This window comes from Capsicum annuum, chromosome 6 (genome assembly GCF_002878395.1).
Source record: "Capsicum annuum cultivar UCD-10X-F1 chromosome 6, UCD10Xv1.1, whole genome shotgun sequence".
Classification (NCBI taxonomy): Eukaryota; Viridiplantae; Streptophyta; class Magnoliopsida; order Solanales; family Solanaceae; genus Capsicum; species Capsicum annuum.
The window spans coordinates 218,273,152-218,288,630 of record NC_061116.1 but is presented as its reverse complement, the minus strand read 5'-3'; the positions used below and the strand labels follow the sequence as shown (position 1 = coordinate 218,288,630).

General features: G+C 36.5%; 2 protein-coding genes across 3 annotated transcripts in view; one reads left to right on the top strand and one right to left on the bottom strand.

The window, feature by feature from the left end:
* Positions 1-903: 903 nt before the first annotated feature.
* LOC107875704 (structural maintenance of chromosomes protein 3) lies at positions 904-14,422 on the top strand (the record flags this gene model as incomplete). The annotated part of the gene is given in 17 exon segments (XM_047414033.1): positions 904-1,076; positions 1,173-1,272; positions 2,525-2,661; positions 2,790-2,991; positions 6,957-7,044; positions 7,129-7,278; positions 8,686-8,837; positions 8,916-9,107; positions 9,191-9,374; positions 9,453-9,523; positions 9,597-9,748; positions 11,233-11,401; positions 11,493-11,639; positions 13,118-13,210; positions 13,411-13,585; positions 13,676-13,865; positions 14,114-14,422. Coding segments are annotated over 16 exon segments (2,370 nt in total), but the record flags the coding sequence as incomplete, so codon positions are not given.
* Positions 14,423-15,109: 687 nt separating this feature from the next.
* Positions 15,110-15,479, bottom strand: part of LOC107875707 (beta-glucosidase BoGH3B) — a 24,742-nt gene continuing 24,372 nt past the window's right edge. Inside the window, exon 11 of one of the 2 annotated variants that reach the window (XM_047414034.1) lies at positions 15,110-15,475. In XM_047414034.1, coding sequence (XP_047269990.1) covers positions 15,393-15,475 — 83 coding nt within the window. In that variant the 3' untranslated portion in view covers positions 15,110-15,392. The other variant, XM_047414035.1, reaches the window with a different exon arrangement.

Sequence of the window (15,479 nt, the reverse complement as noted above, 5' to 3'; positions counted from 1 at the left end):
CAACTTCACCTTTATATTTAAAAAAGTCTTTCCAGAAGTCTAAAAGATCTCTCTTAAAAAAAAAATATTTTCCTTCTCAAAAAGATATGGCCTAACACAACTCCAACTTCAGCTCCAAAATTTTTTGGTTTTCATGGCCAAACGCCTACTTAGTGTCCAATGGCCTTGGAAGCTAGTATGGAAGACCAAGATACGATACAAAGTGGCATCTTTTGAATGGTTGATAGTTAAGAGGGCTTGCATGACTCAAGACAGACGGTAGAGAAGGGGAATACACCTTTGCTCTATCCTTCCATGTGGAAGAAATGGAGAAACAAATAGTCCATCCTTTTTTTTTTTTTTTTCATTGTAAGGTGACTTCTCAATTGTGGGATATATTTCTAGCAATGATTGGTCTGAGTTGGACAATGCCAATGAGTACACTAGATATGCTACGTAGCTGGAGTAGGAAAGGAGGAACAAAAGCTCAAAAAACGAGTTGGAGTATGATCCCAGGGTGCATATGGTGGACTATTTGGAAGGAAAGGAGTTCAAGAGTATATAACAAGAGACACGTAGACTCTCATACAGTTCCTAGAGTCTCGATAGCCATCTAACAAATATTTGTGTAGCTTTTACTTAGGTAACATTCCTAGTAATGTTGACCATAACAGGCCCTGTTGACTTAAATGCAGAAATGTAACCATTTTATAAAAAGCTCTCTTGTTTGTTTATTTATTACGTTTTAGTTGTAAGCTTCCTTTTCTTCTCTTTACTTGTCAAATGTTTGTTTGTCTTCTGTTTTTCACGTTAAACAAGAAACTTCATGTTAACTACAAAACTGAGGAAAATTAATACTCATTGGTCATTGCCATCATTGTGATTCTCTTCTTAATTGTCTTAATACCTTTTTTTCTATCTCAGGAGAAAAAGCTTACAGATGAAATTGATCAGCTCAAAAATGACATGAGAGAACAAGATGAGATTATCAGAGTTCGTAAAGTTGAAGTCGACAAAAAGGAATCCCTCATATCTGGTTATCGAAATGCTTATAATCAGTATAGAGTGGATAGAGACAAGCTACATGATGAGCGGAAGTATGATTATTTTCAGTTATCTTAGGCCTGTATGAGTGTTTCTCGATCAGTATGAAATATCTGAACTCTGCAATTTCGTATTTGTGTTCGTCTCAGGTCCCTGTGGACACAGGAGACTAAGCTGACTACCGAAATCGAACGGCTCAAGGCTGAAGTTGTGAAGGCAGAGAAAAGCCTAGATCAGGCAACTCCCGGTGTGAGTATCTGGTTTAACATGTCATTTGTGTAACATTCCTGAGCTATATAGTTCCAACTTTTAAGAGCTCGGTACTTTTCTTTTTGTTCTTGATTTCATCAATGATACGTAATCTGTTCTTCCTAATATTTAATACCTGATTGATAATAACTAAATAAATATTTAACACCTAATTGATAAAAAATAGCCCCACTTTGTGGGAATACACCGGGTATGTTGTTGTATTGATAAACAATAAATAAATATTTAACATCTGATTGCCAAATGTTCTGGTATGAAGTCTATATGATTTTGTTTATGCAACTTTTTGTTGGTAGTTTTGGTGCTTTGAATTGCTCTTGTTATCAGTAGGTTTTATTATAAATGCATGTAATAGGCATTGTATACCAGTTCGTAATGTTTGTTATCAACGAGTTGAGATAGTCGAAGAATTAAATTTTTCTGGTAAAATATAGATATTTCATGTCAACCTACCAGACCTGTTCATGGGAGCTAAGCTAAGTCTAGTATTATATAATGTCTATTCGGTGAAGAGATAAGATCACCCGAAGTAACTTACCCAGGTGGTACCCATGTGTACAGCTACAATAAGAGTTAACATAGAAACAGGGAATGTACAAAAGAATACTAAACTGTGATAGGTCAAATTAGCCTGGAAAATGAATAGGCTCTTACGTCTGTTCTATATACTTCTAAATAAACTCGAAGAATAAACATTTGAGATGTTTAAATTTTGACTTTTTGAATTAGGGGTCTTCTCATTTTCAAAGCACCTTACAAGTATTTCTATCATGATATTGTCTGAGACAGCATTCCCATGTTTGTCCCTGGTTGTTAGATCTTTATTCTGAGGAAGAGGGAATATAAGACAAAAATGGGATGAATGATTAGCTTTGTCATTTCTGTCTTCCAACGTACCTGAAATGGCATGTATTCCTGCACAGTAAATACTCCCTCCGTCCCATTTTATGTGTCATAGTTTGACCGGGCACGGAGTTTAAGATATAAGAAATGACTTGATGAATTTTATCAAATTGTCCTTTATTAAAAAATATACTACTACTATCTTTAATTAATTGGACCTTATAAGTGGGACCAATAAGGGTAAAAGTGGAATTGTCTTTAAATAGTTACCAAATAAGTAAATGTGACATTCTTTTTGGGACGGATAAAAAAGGAAATGGTGAATCATAAAATGGGATGGAGGGAGTATGCTAGATTTCTCATTTTACATTTTGTTTATTGAACTCAGGATATCAGAAGGGGTCTGAATTCCGTTAGGAGGATCTGCAGAGAGTACGGAATATCTGGAGTATTTGGCCCAATTTTTGAGTTGCTTGAATGTGACGATAAGTTTTTTACTGCTGTTGAAGTTACTGCTGGAAACAGGTATTGATCAAAGTTCTTCCATGGACAAGAAGCTGTTGATTATTGTCTTATGCAGCTTGCATAGCTACAGCACTGCTTTGTATTTTCGGTGCTTATACTGATATGATTTGCTCTCTCTGTCTTTGTAGCTTATTCCATGTGGTGGTTGATAATGATGAAACATCAACTAAAATTATTAGACACCTCAATGCACAAAAAGGTGGACGAGTTACATTTATTCCATTGAACAGGGTTAAAACTCCACATGTTAATTATCCACAGGGCTCTGATGTGATTCCGCTTCTGAAGAAATTGAGGTTTTCTGATTCATATAGAAAGGCATTTGAGCAGGTTTGTAATTTTAGATTCATGTAGTATTGCAATTTTCGCAATCACTTTAAGTCATGACCTAACCGGCCTTTTGTGGCTGATCCTTTGGGGGATTCCATGGTAGATTTTCACTTGCCTAATCTGTTTAGAATCAGGAATATTTAATTTTTATTCATATAGAGATACATAGTTTTCTATTAGATTTTATATACTTATTCTATGATCAGAAAAAAGGAAAAATTGCTAAGTTGTGGCTATGTTTTTTTCCTTCTCTACTCTTTTAACTGAAAGTTTAACTGGATTGTGGAGTAACCATCTGATTCATTTTGTATTTTTGTACTTCTAGTTTTTGTATAATCAGAAAATTTATTTCAAATTTGAAAGTTGGTGACTGGGGGTAGAAGGGTTCAAAGAAAAGGTAAGACAGTGGTGGGAAGCTTTTGTTGTTAATGAGGGGCATGGTTATGTTTTGGCCGAGAAACTGAAAATGCTAAAAGAAAAGCTAAAGGATTGGACCAAGGATAACAGGGGCAATGGGAAATAGAGAAAGGGTGACATTCTCAAGTCTCAACCAGTTGAAAGTTTTGGAGGCAGTCCAAGAACAAAGAGCTCTCAGAGATGATGAGACATTGCATAAGACAAACTCTATAGAGTTTGAAAAAGTTGTAAGAATGAGGAGATATCACGGAAACAAAGATCAAGGGTACAATGGTTGGAACAGGGAGACAAAAGTACAAAATACTTCCATAGGATAGCTACAACTTACAAAAGGATAAATTCCATTAGATAACCTGGAGGTGTGGAGGCCTGGGGCCTTTCGGAAACAACCTTTCTATCTCATTTCTGAGGTAGTGGTTTGGACTGCGTACACTTACCCTCCCCAGACCCCACTTGGTGGGAATATACTGGGTATGTTGTTGTTGTTGTAACCTGGAGGTGTGGAGGTGACGAATCCAGGAGAGATCAAAGAAACTATGCAAAATTATTACAAGAAACATTACAAGGAGACAGAAGAGTGGAAGCCAGAATTAGTGTAACATGAAGCTACAAGGATCTCAGCTGAAGAACAACGGGATATACCAAGACAAATTTGAAGAAGCAGAATTCTTAGAAAGCATTAAATTGTCTGCTATGGAGAAGGTACCATGGCCTGGTGGTTTCCCTATGTTTTTTTTTCTGGCTTTCTGGGAACGCTTGAAAGAGGACATCCTGAAGACTCTTCAATACTTTTATGAAAATCAGAAGTTTGACAAAAGCTTCAATGCAACATTCATAGCTTTGATTACAAAGAAGGTGGAGCTTCCGAGTTGAAAGACTTCAGACCTATAAGTCTCATAAGTGGAACTTACAAGATTGCGACAATGATACTGGCTGAAAGACTCAAGAAGATGGTTAACAGTTTGGTTAACAAGCATCAGGTGGCATTTATAAAAGGGAGGCAGATCATGGATGCATCTCTAATTGCCAGTGACTTAACAGTTGAAGGTGCAGAAGCAGGTGTCGTGTAAACTAACAGCAACAAGATACCCAATATATTCCCACATAGTGGGGTCTGGGGAGAGTAAGTGTACGCAGTCCATACCACTGCCTCAGATGTGAGATAGAGAGGTTGTTTCTGAAAGACCCCCGGCTCGTCATGTGTAAACTAGACATACAAAAAGCTTATGATCATATCAACTGGGAATCTTGCTGAACACTCTCAAATAAATGGGCTTTGGTAAGAGATGGAGAGACTTCTGCATGAAACTTTTTAGGTTCTCTGTTTTGATGAATGCTGAACTTGTGGGTTTTTTTTGGTTATGAAGGGGCCTTAGGCATGGTGATCCCGTCTCCTTTCCTGTTTATATTAGCAGTGGAGGGACTTGATAGCATGATTAGGATAGTATTGCAAAATAGGTGGATTAAAGGTTTTGAGATATAGGATATAGCAGGGGGCAAACAATGGAGGTATGCCACTTACAGTATGCAGATGATACCGTGATATTTTGTGAACCAAAGGTAGAACAAATTGGTTATATCAGAATGATTTTTGACTATTTTGAAGCCTCTTCTGGTTTGAAGGTTAACTAGAAAAAACCAATCTGTTCCCAATAAAAGAGGCGCTAAACATCCAGAATCTTGCAATTATTTTTGGATGTAAAGTTGAAATATGCCTACTGCATACCTTGGTATATATGCCTTTGGGCAGTATTCAAAAGCAGTGGAAATTTGAGATGGACTAGTAGTGAAAATAGAAAAGAGGCTGGCTAGGTGAAAGGCACAGTATTTATCATTGGGAGGGAGGTTCATACTCAGCAATTATGTACTTGATTCACTTCCTACATTTGTAATGTCTCTATTTACTCTACCCTCCAAAGTTATGAAAAGGCTTTATAAACTTAGGAGGGATTTCTTGTTGGCATGGGTGTAAAGAGGGCAAAGTCTAGAATGCGGAGTAGAGAGTAGAATGGTTTGGGCATCAGAAATGTGAGAGCACAGAACAACTTATTGATGTAATGACTCTGGGGATTCAATTGGAACGAACATGCTTTATGGAGGGAGGTGATTAAACACAAGTTTGGGGAACTCAACCCATGATGTACCATTGTGAGCACTGATCCATATAGGGTTGGAGTCTGGAAGACCATTAAAATTCTATGGCCCAAGATGGGAAGGAGCTTACAGAAGATAGTTGGAGATGGGACAAGAATAAATTTTGAAGGATGCTTGGAAGGAACAAAGGCCATTGATGGAGATTTTCCCTGATCTGTTTATCTTAAGCAACAATCCAGATGGTACCATTTATGATAACTTGGAGTGCACAGGGCTGCGGTATGGTACCAGGTCTATCGGAAACAACCTCTCTACTTTTTCGGAAGTAGCGGTATGGACTACGTACATTTTACCCTCCCAAGACCCCACTTGGTGGGAATTCTCTGGGTTTGTTGTTGTTGTTGTGGAGTGCACAGGGCTAGAACTTATCCTTCAGGAGAATGCTAAATGACAGGGAGATTGACAGAGCGGCTCATATATTAAATATGATTGGTGATTTCATTGGCATTTGGCACTGCTGTTGAACCAGATACATTGAGATGGAAACACAATAATGATGGTAATTCTCTGTTAACAGAGCTTTTAGAATGGAAGGCATGGTATAGTATGGAGGGCAACCAAAAATATGGAGAAACTTGTGGAAGAGTCCAGCTCCAACCAAGGTAAAATGCTTTACTTGGTTGGTGGTTAAAAGAGCATGCCTGACGCAATAAGTTTTGAAGGAAAAAGGGGCCATCAAAGTGTGTTTCTTGTGCGAACAGACATGTGAAACCAATAGCCATCTGTTTTTTCACTGCTCATTCACAACACAACTCTGGTCTTTATTCCTCAAAATAACAGAGAAAAGTTGGAATGCCCGACAGCCTGAGTATTTTTTTTTTTTGGACAATACCTGACAGCCTGAGTATACTGCAGATCTGTTTAGCTGCTGATAAAAAGAGGGGGTAGCAAAAGTCAAAAGAAATGGTGGAGGATTATACCACAATGCATCTGGTGGACAGTTTGGAGAGAAAGAAATGGGCGGTGTTTTAAATATATATCCAATTCCATTCAGAAAGTTTAATGGAATTGTGGAGCATTATAACACAATGCATCTGGTGGACAGTTCAGAGAGAAAGAAGTGGCAGGTGTTTTGAAGATAAATCCAATTCCATCAGAAAGTTTAATGGAATTGTATAATATCTTTTTATTTTTTGTGTTAAGAAGTAGGTTTAGAGGATCTAGATAGTTTTGTAGACTTATTATGATCCTTGTTAGTATCTTCTTTTTTTGTTTTTTTTTTCGTCTTTTTTGTATCTACCACATTCTGAGGAATTCACTTTTACCGGTTCAAAAAAAAGAAGAAGAAGCCGGTGCTGCTTCTCACGTCTTTTGCTATGTGTGTGTGTGTGTGTGTGTATGTATGCATGTAGTTTCTATATGTATAAAGTTAAGTTTATATGTATCTCTGCTAGGTGTTTGCAAGAACTGTAATTTGTCGAAATCTGGATGTTGCCACCAGGGTTGCTCGTACTGATGGGCTTGACTGTATCACTCTGGAAGGTTAGGACTTGAGCCATCTTATCTTGAAAACTTTGATTGTTTTTTATTTGCATTACCCTGATCCAATCTGACTTGTTTTTGAAGGTGACCAAGTTAGTAAAAAAGGTGGCATGACTGGTGGATTTTATGATCACAGACGCTCAAAATTAAGGTTTATGAGCACCATCAAACAGAATACTGTTTCCATCAACCTGAAGGAGCATGAACTTGAAGAAGTTAGAATTAAAATTCAAGATATCCTTACTAGGTTTCTTTACATCTTAACATTGTCCATTACCCTTTCTATTTGGTGTGTTATTCGTTTCTATCTTTGCATCTACTACTATTGCTGAAGGTAATTCCCTAAACCTTTGAACACATTTCACTCATTTGGTGTATTAGATATAAACTTCAAGATATCCTTACTGGGTTTGTTTACATCTTAACATTGTCCAGTACCCTATTTATTTTGGTGTGTTATTCTTTTCAATCTTTGCTTCTACTATTGCTGAAGGTAATTCCTTCTACTTTTGGACAACTTTCACTCCTTTCGTGCTGGATGCCACACATCTTTGACAACGTTACAAGACCACTGACCACTAGCGACTGTGAAACTTTAGATAACTAGTAGTTGCTAGCACCTATGAAACTTGTACTCCAATGATATGATTTGAACTCAAACTAGAAACTTTTTTGATGAAACACCCACTAATGTTATAATTACATGTGTGTTCTTTCCTCATCATTTTAATGTTCTAAAGGGGCTTACGGTCGATTAAGTGCTCCTTGTCTTGTGAGAGTTGGGGGTATATGTACAGCCCTTTGCTTCCTTTCATGCAAGGAAGTTGTTTCCATGCCTCGAACACGTGACCTCTGACTTGTATGGTCATAGAGGAAGCAACTCTGCTGTTGTGTCATTGTCTATTCACTTTCATATGAATTTGATCTGTGTATAAATGAGTCATGTGCATTTAGTTAAATTGTTTGAATAATTTTGATTAGGTGGGTGTGGACACAACTTATGAATTCTATTTATATGAAATATAAAGACAGACGTACTAAAATGCCATTAATTAGTGCACTTATATGAAATATACAGACGGTCTAAAATGTCATTAGTTAGTGCACTATAAGTTGGATTAAGAGGCGTGGATATATTTTCAGGTCGACATCCAGTCTGCCTCGTTAATCATGTCAGTCTTCTGGTTTGAGGCACCACATATCAGTCTGACTCGTTAATCAAGTCAGTCTTCTGGTTTAAGGCACCACAGATAGTTTTAAGGACTGGGGAGTTAGGCTGGAAATGTGAAATGGCAAAAGCTTGTGAAAGGCAGCCTGCGTGTAGTATGATCTCTTTTATCTAATGCAATTTGAATATAAGTCTACTCACTTGAGCTTGGAATGTATTAAAGCAATTATTGAGCACTGAGATTATGGAACTTAAATATGTACAAAACTAATATATAATTCTGGGGTTTTCTTTTATATTAATTGGAGTAAAACTTATGTGTTGTACTCAACATCCATCGGTTATTTCCTTTCACTTTTGAAAGTGTTGCCAACAATTCTTTTGTGTGGATTAGAAAGTTACAGGCAACAAGCAGGTCACATAGTTGTCCTTTCTTGGTGTCGCGTTTTATGCTTTCACTTAGCTTTTCCCACAGATAGACCAGAAAATTAATGAACTTGTGGCTGAGCAGCAGAAAAATGATGCTGGCCTGGGTCACGACAAGTCTGAGTTGGAACAGCTTAAACAAGACATTGGTAATGCTGAAAGACAGAGACAATCTATCTTAAAAGCTCTTCAAAAGAAGGTGCCTCCTGTTGGAAAAATTTTGGATCTCTTGCCATTACTGTGTTTCTTCTACAATTACAGATGTCAATATTTGCAGGAGAAACTGCTTGGTAATATTGTGAGTCAAATAGATCAGCTCAGAGCTAGTATAGCTACGAAACAAGATGAAATGGGAACAGATCTTGTTGATCATTTAACACCAGAAGAGCGAGATTCTTTGTCACGTTTGAATCCTGAAATCACAACTCTGAAGGAGAGGCTGATTGCATGCCGAGCAAATCGGATAGAGGTTTGTCGGTGTCAAAATTACTTAAAGTCAATATATGACATATCGATACAAATCACTTGCTCATTTTCTATTGGCTTTTGTAGACTGAAACTAGAAAAGAGGAGCTTGAGATGAATCTGTCAACAAATCTTGAAAGACGAAAACAAGAGTTGGTGGCAATGAATTCTTCTGTCGACGTTGATATGCTACAGAGTGAAGTTGAGAGCAAGAGTCAGGAACTTAAGGATGCAGATGCACTAGTTGACCATGTGACTAAAGAGCTTACTAGTGAGTCCTTTATTTGATTTTGAAGCTTTTGGTATTGTATACATTCAACATTTGTAATACAAAAGATGGCCTGCACAGGGGTTTCTCGAAGTATAGATGAACGAAACAAGAGGCTCAAGCAGATCAAACAGGAAAAGGATAATCTGAAGGCAAATATTCTCTATTCTATTTCAACTTCACATGGCCTGTTTAGTTTTGTGCTAATACATTATTTTGCTACAGGCTCTTGAAGATAAGTATCAGAACACACTTCAGGATGAAGCAAGAGAATTGGAACAGCTACTAAGTAAACGGAACACCTATCTTGCCAAGCAAGAAGAATACTCGAAGAAAATTCGGGAACTGGGTCCTCTATCTTCTGATGCCTTTGAGATGTATTGCTCTTCCCTAAATATGCATATATCCTTTTCGTCATTAAAATGTAGAGAACTCTATTTTGTTTTTATTTTCTTTTAATGTTTATTTTGTTAGAACTTTTTGACTAGAAGTCACAAACATGCAACCACGAGTGACTAAAATGATCATAACCGGTGTTTGAACGGTGAAATTGTAAGGTGAAGAGGATCACTGCTGGTATGCCCTTTAGGTATTCAACAAAATCTATTCAATGAAGGAACAGTAATACATATGGGGCATATTGGAAAAAAGTTCTATAGCAATACTTTCTAAAAATTATACATATGGGGCATGTTGGAATAAGTTACATAGTAATATTCTCTTAAAATTTCCACTCAAAAAAAATCTCTTAAAATTTATGGGGCATATTGGAATACGTTACATAGTAATATTTTCTTTTAATATTCTCAGAAAATGAGGTTGGAACTTACGTTGTTCCATATATTCGGTTTGTTTGGTTAACCTCCATGGGATGTTAGAATCAGACCTAATGACTAAATTGCCTATTTAATGAAGAACCTTTAAGACATATATCTTAATTAGAAGGTATTGTCTCACAAACTATGACTCTGCTGAGGCTTTTTGGCCTTAGCTTGCTTCATGAGTGCTTCGAATCATCGTTCATCATCAAACCATTGTAAACTGTCTATGAGTCTAGTTTAAACTCGTTCAAGTGTTTGCACATAGTTGAAATGATGCATTGATTGATTCACGTTATAGAAGTGAATTCTCACGAATTCTCGCAGCAGATTGTTGAAGTTCAAGTATATTATATATCTGAATGCCATTTGTAGCTGAATCGTTGATGAAGTTAGGGAATCGTGTGAAATTGGTGGTTGTTGCAAGTGAGGCGATAATTTGGCGTCTCTATGACTAAGGAAAATGTCTAGACTCTAGATTGCACTCTTATCTTAAAACTTGGAGAATAACGTTTGTCTCCATCTCTTTCGATATGTAGTTTGATCTTGTTCATGCTTGTGTGTTGTTGCATTTTGTTACTCAAGCGTAAGACAGTAAGCTATCATCCTTTATGTGTTTGTTAGAATTGTATTTCTTTTAGTCCTTTTTTAATGTCTATGCTTCATGACAAGAATAACTTTTAGACCTGTGTCTTTTTCTTGTTGCCTACTACCTTTAGGGGGTGGTAAGTTTAGGAAAGAAAAGGTGGAGGTACTCTAAAATCTAAGGCATGTGTTATCATATAAACCTGTGTTCAGTTGTATAACTATGTGCACATTTTAAACCTTTTTGACCTTTTAAGATCTTATTCTACACTACGAACTCTTTTTTGTTTTTCAAAAAATACAAAGAGGTGATATGTATGCTTGCATTACCTTAGACGGGTGCATTTGTTTTTGTTCTTCTGACATAATTGTGGGAACTGCTTAATTGCTAGTTATAATGAAGCTGTTTGTAAATGTAAAATTAACGCCATTATTTTGGTGATTAATGTGAATTCTAGGTACAAAAGAAGGAATATAAAAGAATTATATAAGATGCTGCACAAGTGTAATGAGCAGCTGCAGCAGTTCAGCCATGTAAACAAAAAGGCACTTGATCAATATGTAAATTTCACCGAGCAAAGAGAAGAACTCCAAAGAAGGCAAGCTGAACTGGATGCTGGGGATGAGGTATATATAAACTGTGTATTTTGTCTGCTTGAATGTTTTGATAGCAGTTTTAATTTGGCTCCCTTCATTTGTGTTGCATCTATCTTGGCAGAAAATCAAGGAGCTTATATCTGTTTTGGATATGAGGAAGGATGAATCAATTGAGCGCACATTCAAGGGCGTGGCTAAACATTTCCGTGAAGTATTCTCTCAACTTGTGCAAGGAGGTCATGGGTTCTTAGTTATGATGAAGAAAAAGGTTTGTTTTGTTTCTCACATAGCACATAGGGTGTCTATTCCATTGGGCTGTCTCTTGCTAATTTTCATACTTCCTCTTGTTCTGTTCAAAGTGCTCATTATGGTAAACTAGCAATAAACATATATCCTTTTTGTGTATATGATAAGTATCATGGAAATTGAACCATATTTATACAAATGAGTTATTCTAAAAGTCCTGTAGATCGCCATCACATGTAGATATGTTTAAACAAAGTGCAAATATAGACTTAAAGAAATTTTTAATTTGGAAATAAAAATGTCTTAATGAGAGTATCACAATATGGTTACAGATGGCCAAGTACCTCTCCACAATGGAAGGTAAATCGTATTGTGCTTAGAATGAACCCAATCCTTTCCTCTACTTCTATTTTGAAACTTATCACTGAATTTTACTGATGTAAGTGAACTATAGAAACAGAAACTCAGTAGACAGCGGTCAACAAATTATTTGAAGATTAAAAAGTTGGATAAAAATTAACTAATATGATTGGCAATATGAGACGTGAAAGTATCTCTCACTCTATGGAGTATTCAGTGTATCAGGTATAGCTAGACCTTAAACTTCAAAGTAAGAATCCAATAAATTGTCTAACGGAAAATGGAGAGATTAAGAGGCTATAATAGATGGGGTAATACTTAAAACACCGCGACAGACATAACTGTAGCGTCTCTGACCAAAAAAAGTTGCATGCGTGGTATTCCTGATTCTTAACCTTCTTGTAATTTCTAAGTATATATGCCAGTGCCAGATAATATACACTTCTGGATTACATTCCCTTGGCTAGTCTATTCCTCATTTCCAATTATGACTTCCTAGGGCTAATGTCATTTCTTTGGTGCTCACTTTCTCATTATCTTCTTGGAATCATTGAAGTTCCCCCATTATGAAATGGGTGATGAACTCTTTATTTCCTGTTTAGTCTGAAAGCTAAAAACATGGCGAAACATTTCGATAGCCAGATATGAGGGTTTCTTAGTCTGTCTAATGACAATCAATAAAGTTGCTTAGTCTGTTGATTAACAAGGAACTGTATTTGGATCATTTTTAATCTTTATCTTGATAGTAGAGACTTTAAAACGATTGTACAGGATGTAAACATCTCTTGAACAACCTATTGCTTCTATTCAACAACCTACTGCTTCTTTCAAAGTGTTAGGTGCTTGATTTTTGACAATCTGGCAGGATAAAGTCAACAAAACACAATTGATATTCCCCGAAACGTGTGATATGACCCTGTAGGTGCCCTGTAATAGTATTGCATGTAATGTAACATTGTCTCTAAGCACTACTAAGCTGATACATACTTGCCTATTTATCATGATCAGACTGCACACATATAAAATGGTAGTGTAGGCATTTATTTTTTGTATGGATGAGCTTCTGGAAGTACATGGGTATGTGTAAGCTGGCTTTATTCAATGATGAGGATCACTGGAGTCTTGTTTTGTTGCTTCTAGGATGGTGAGGAGGATGACAATGATCCTGATGATGATGAGCCACGTGCTGATGTGGAGGGAAGAGTTGAGAAATATATTGGTGTGAAAGTGAAGGCATGCATTCCTTACCATTTTATCTTTTGCTGTTTGTGACCATCGCATCGTTATTGTATTCTAATTTGGACCAATGGCCAACAATCATACAAAAAAATAGTCATGGAAATCTTGTGCTGTTTACACAATTATTTTGAAATCTGCATCTTTTGAGCTAATTTTCAATTGGTACTCAATTTGAATTTAATGTCTTACGATAGGTGTCCTTCACCGGACAAGGAGAAACACAGTCAATGAAACAGTTATCAGGTGGCCAGAAAACTGTGGTAGCGCTGGCACTTATATTTGCCATTCAAAGATGTGATCCTGCCCCATTTTATCTTTTTGATGAGATAGATGCAGCACTAGATCCTCAGTACAGAACAGCTGTGGGAAGTATCCTAGAGTTGAAATTATTTCCTACGTTTCTTCTCTCTCTACTGTCCCTATGTATACTCCTTGTTTCCTTTGACTGTAATTTTCTAGATATGGTTCGTGATTTAGCCGACAGGGGTAGCACGCAATTTATCACGACGACATTTCGCCCGGAGCTCGTGAAAGTTGCTGATAAGATATATAGTGTGAGTCACAAAAATAGAGTTAGCAAAGTGGCTGTTGTGTCCAGGGAAGGAGCCTTAGATTTTATTGAGCAGGATCAATCTCATAACTGATTGAGGTGAGCACTATAATATGCTTGCAGTTGATGTATCCCTAAATAAATTCCTTTTCACAGTTGTCTCCTCTGAGCTTGACTGACCAGAATCAACAGCTTTCCGATCTCCCATCTTTCAACAAGAAAATAGAAAAAAAAATTGTACTAGGAAATTGAAAGTAAAAACAGTTTTTTTGATTTGTGTTTAAGTTATTGAATTTGATTTTTGATTGATCATTTAATTGGTTTTAATTTATTTTTTTCTGGTAAAGTGGCACAGAAGGTGTTGATGGCGGGTGAAGAAGCTCTTCTGCTATTGTGCTACTTATTATTGCTGATGCTTCGTTGTGGGATATGCTGAATCGCTCGTTCTGTGGAATACTGATGCTAACTTTAATGAGTAATATAATTCTAACGAGTAATGGGTGCTGATCATTTGTGTAAAGGTTGTTAATGTAACGTTTACTTCATATAACTGCACTTATGTTATATATAAACAGAGATAGCTTTGTTTATTCATATGTTCCATCATATTTGGAAAATTGGGTTCTTATGGTTTCGAGGAAAGCTTGAATCACCAACGTTATGCTTGTCTGTACACATATCTATTTTGAGTTTTTGACTATGTTTACTCAATTAACTTTAAGAATAGAACTGAAATAAGAATTAGAAAATACATGATCATTGTAGTCTCAGATCCATCTCTAAGCAGTAGGGTGCTTGCTTATTCTGTGGATCTCCAACCGTCATGGATAGCATGGTCTCAACGAATCTTACATTAGATGCAGTGGATTTGATAGAATTCACCATACCTAGATCAGATTATATGTGCCAACATCATATGCATAATAATTCCATAAATGTGCATGTAGACTTTACCACTGCCCGGTGAAGGCAAAGTGGTAGTTTCGTTTTGTATGTCTCTGTGAAGAAAAAATTGACACATAAAAAAGAGAATCGAGTAATGCCATGAACCAAGTCCGCAAGAGCTCCCAGCTGAACTAATACATAGTCAATATCTATATTTCCTACAGACAAATTGGTTAGGGGATTTCCCACGAATTCAGTTTACTTTTTAAAAGTGAATGTGCCTAAATAGTTTTCAACATGTTGAATATTGCTGGTTAAATTTCAGTAGATCATATATTTAAGGAAAATGATTTAGCTCAAAGACTACTCCCCATTTGTGGATGTTTTAATCATTGAGTTTTCTAAAACCTTGTTTTTTCTTATATAATTAATAATAATTTACAACCATAACAATATAATTAATAGTAACCAATAATAATCCATCATCATATATATTCAAAGGGAAGGCCTCAATACAATTTTCTGTCTTGCGCTTTTTCTCCAGTTTCAATAATGAAGTAATTAATAACTAGCTTTTCTTGTAAGTGTCTGCCCCTTGTGTACTCTAAAGCAGTGCCTGACCAATAAGTATGGATATAAGATTTAATAGTTCCTTCTACGTATTCTGAGGCAGCTCTTATCATGGTGAAACTCTTATCCAAAAGATGAATGCCATACACACTATAGTATAAATGATGTCTATTAGTTCCTTGTCACTGGCTGAGTTGTGAGACCAAATCCAAAGGGAAAGAGGGGATCGTAATGGCGATCACCGACGTTCATAGGAAG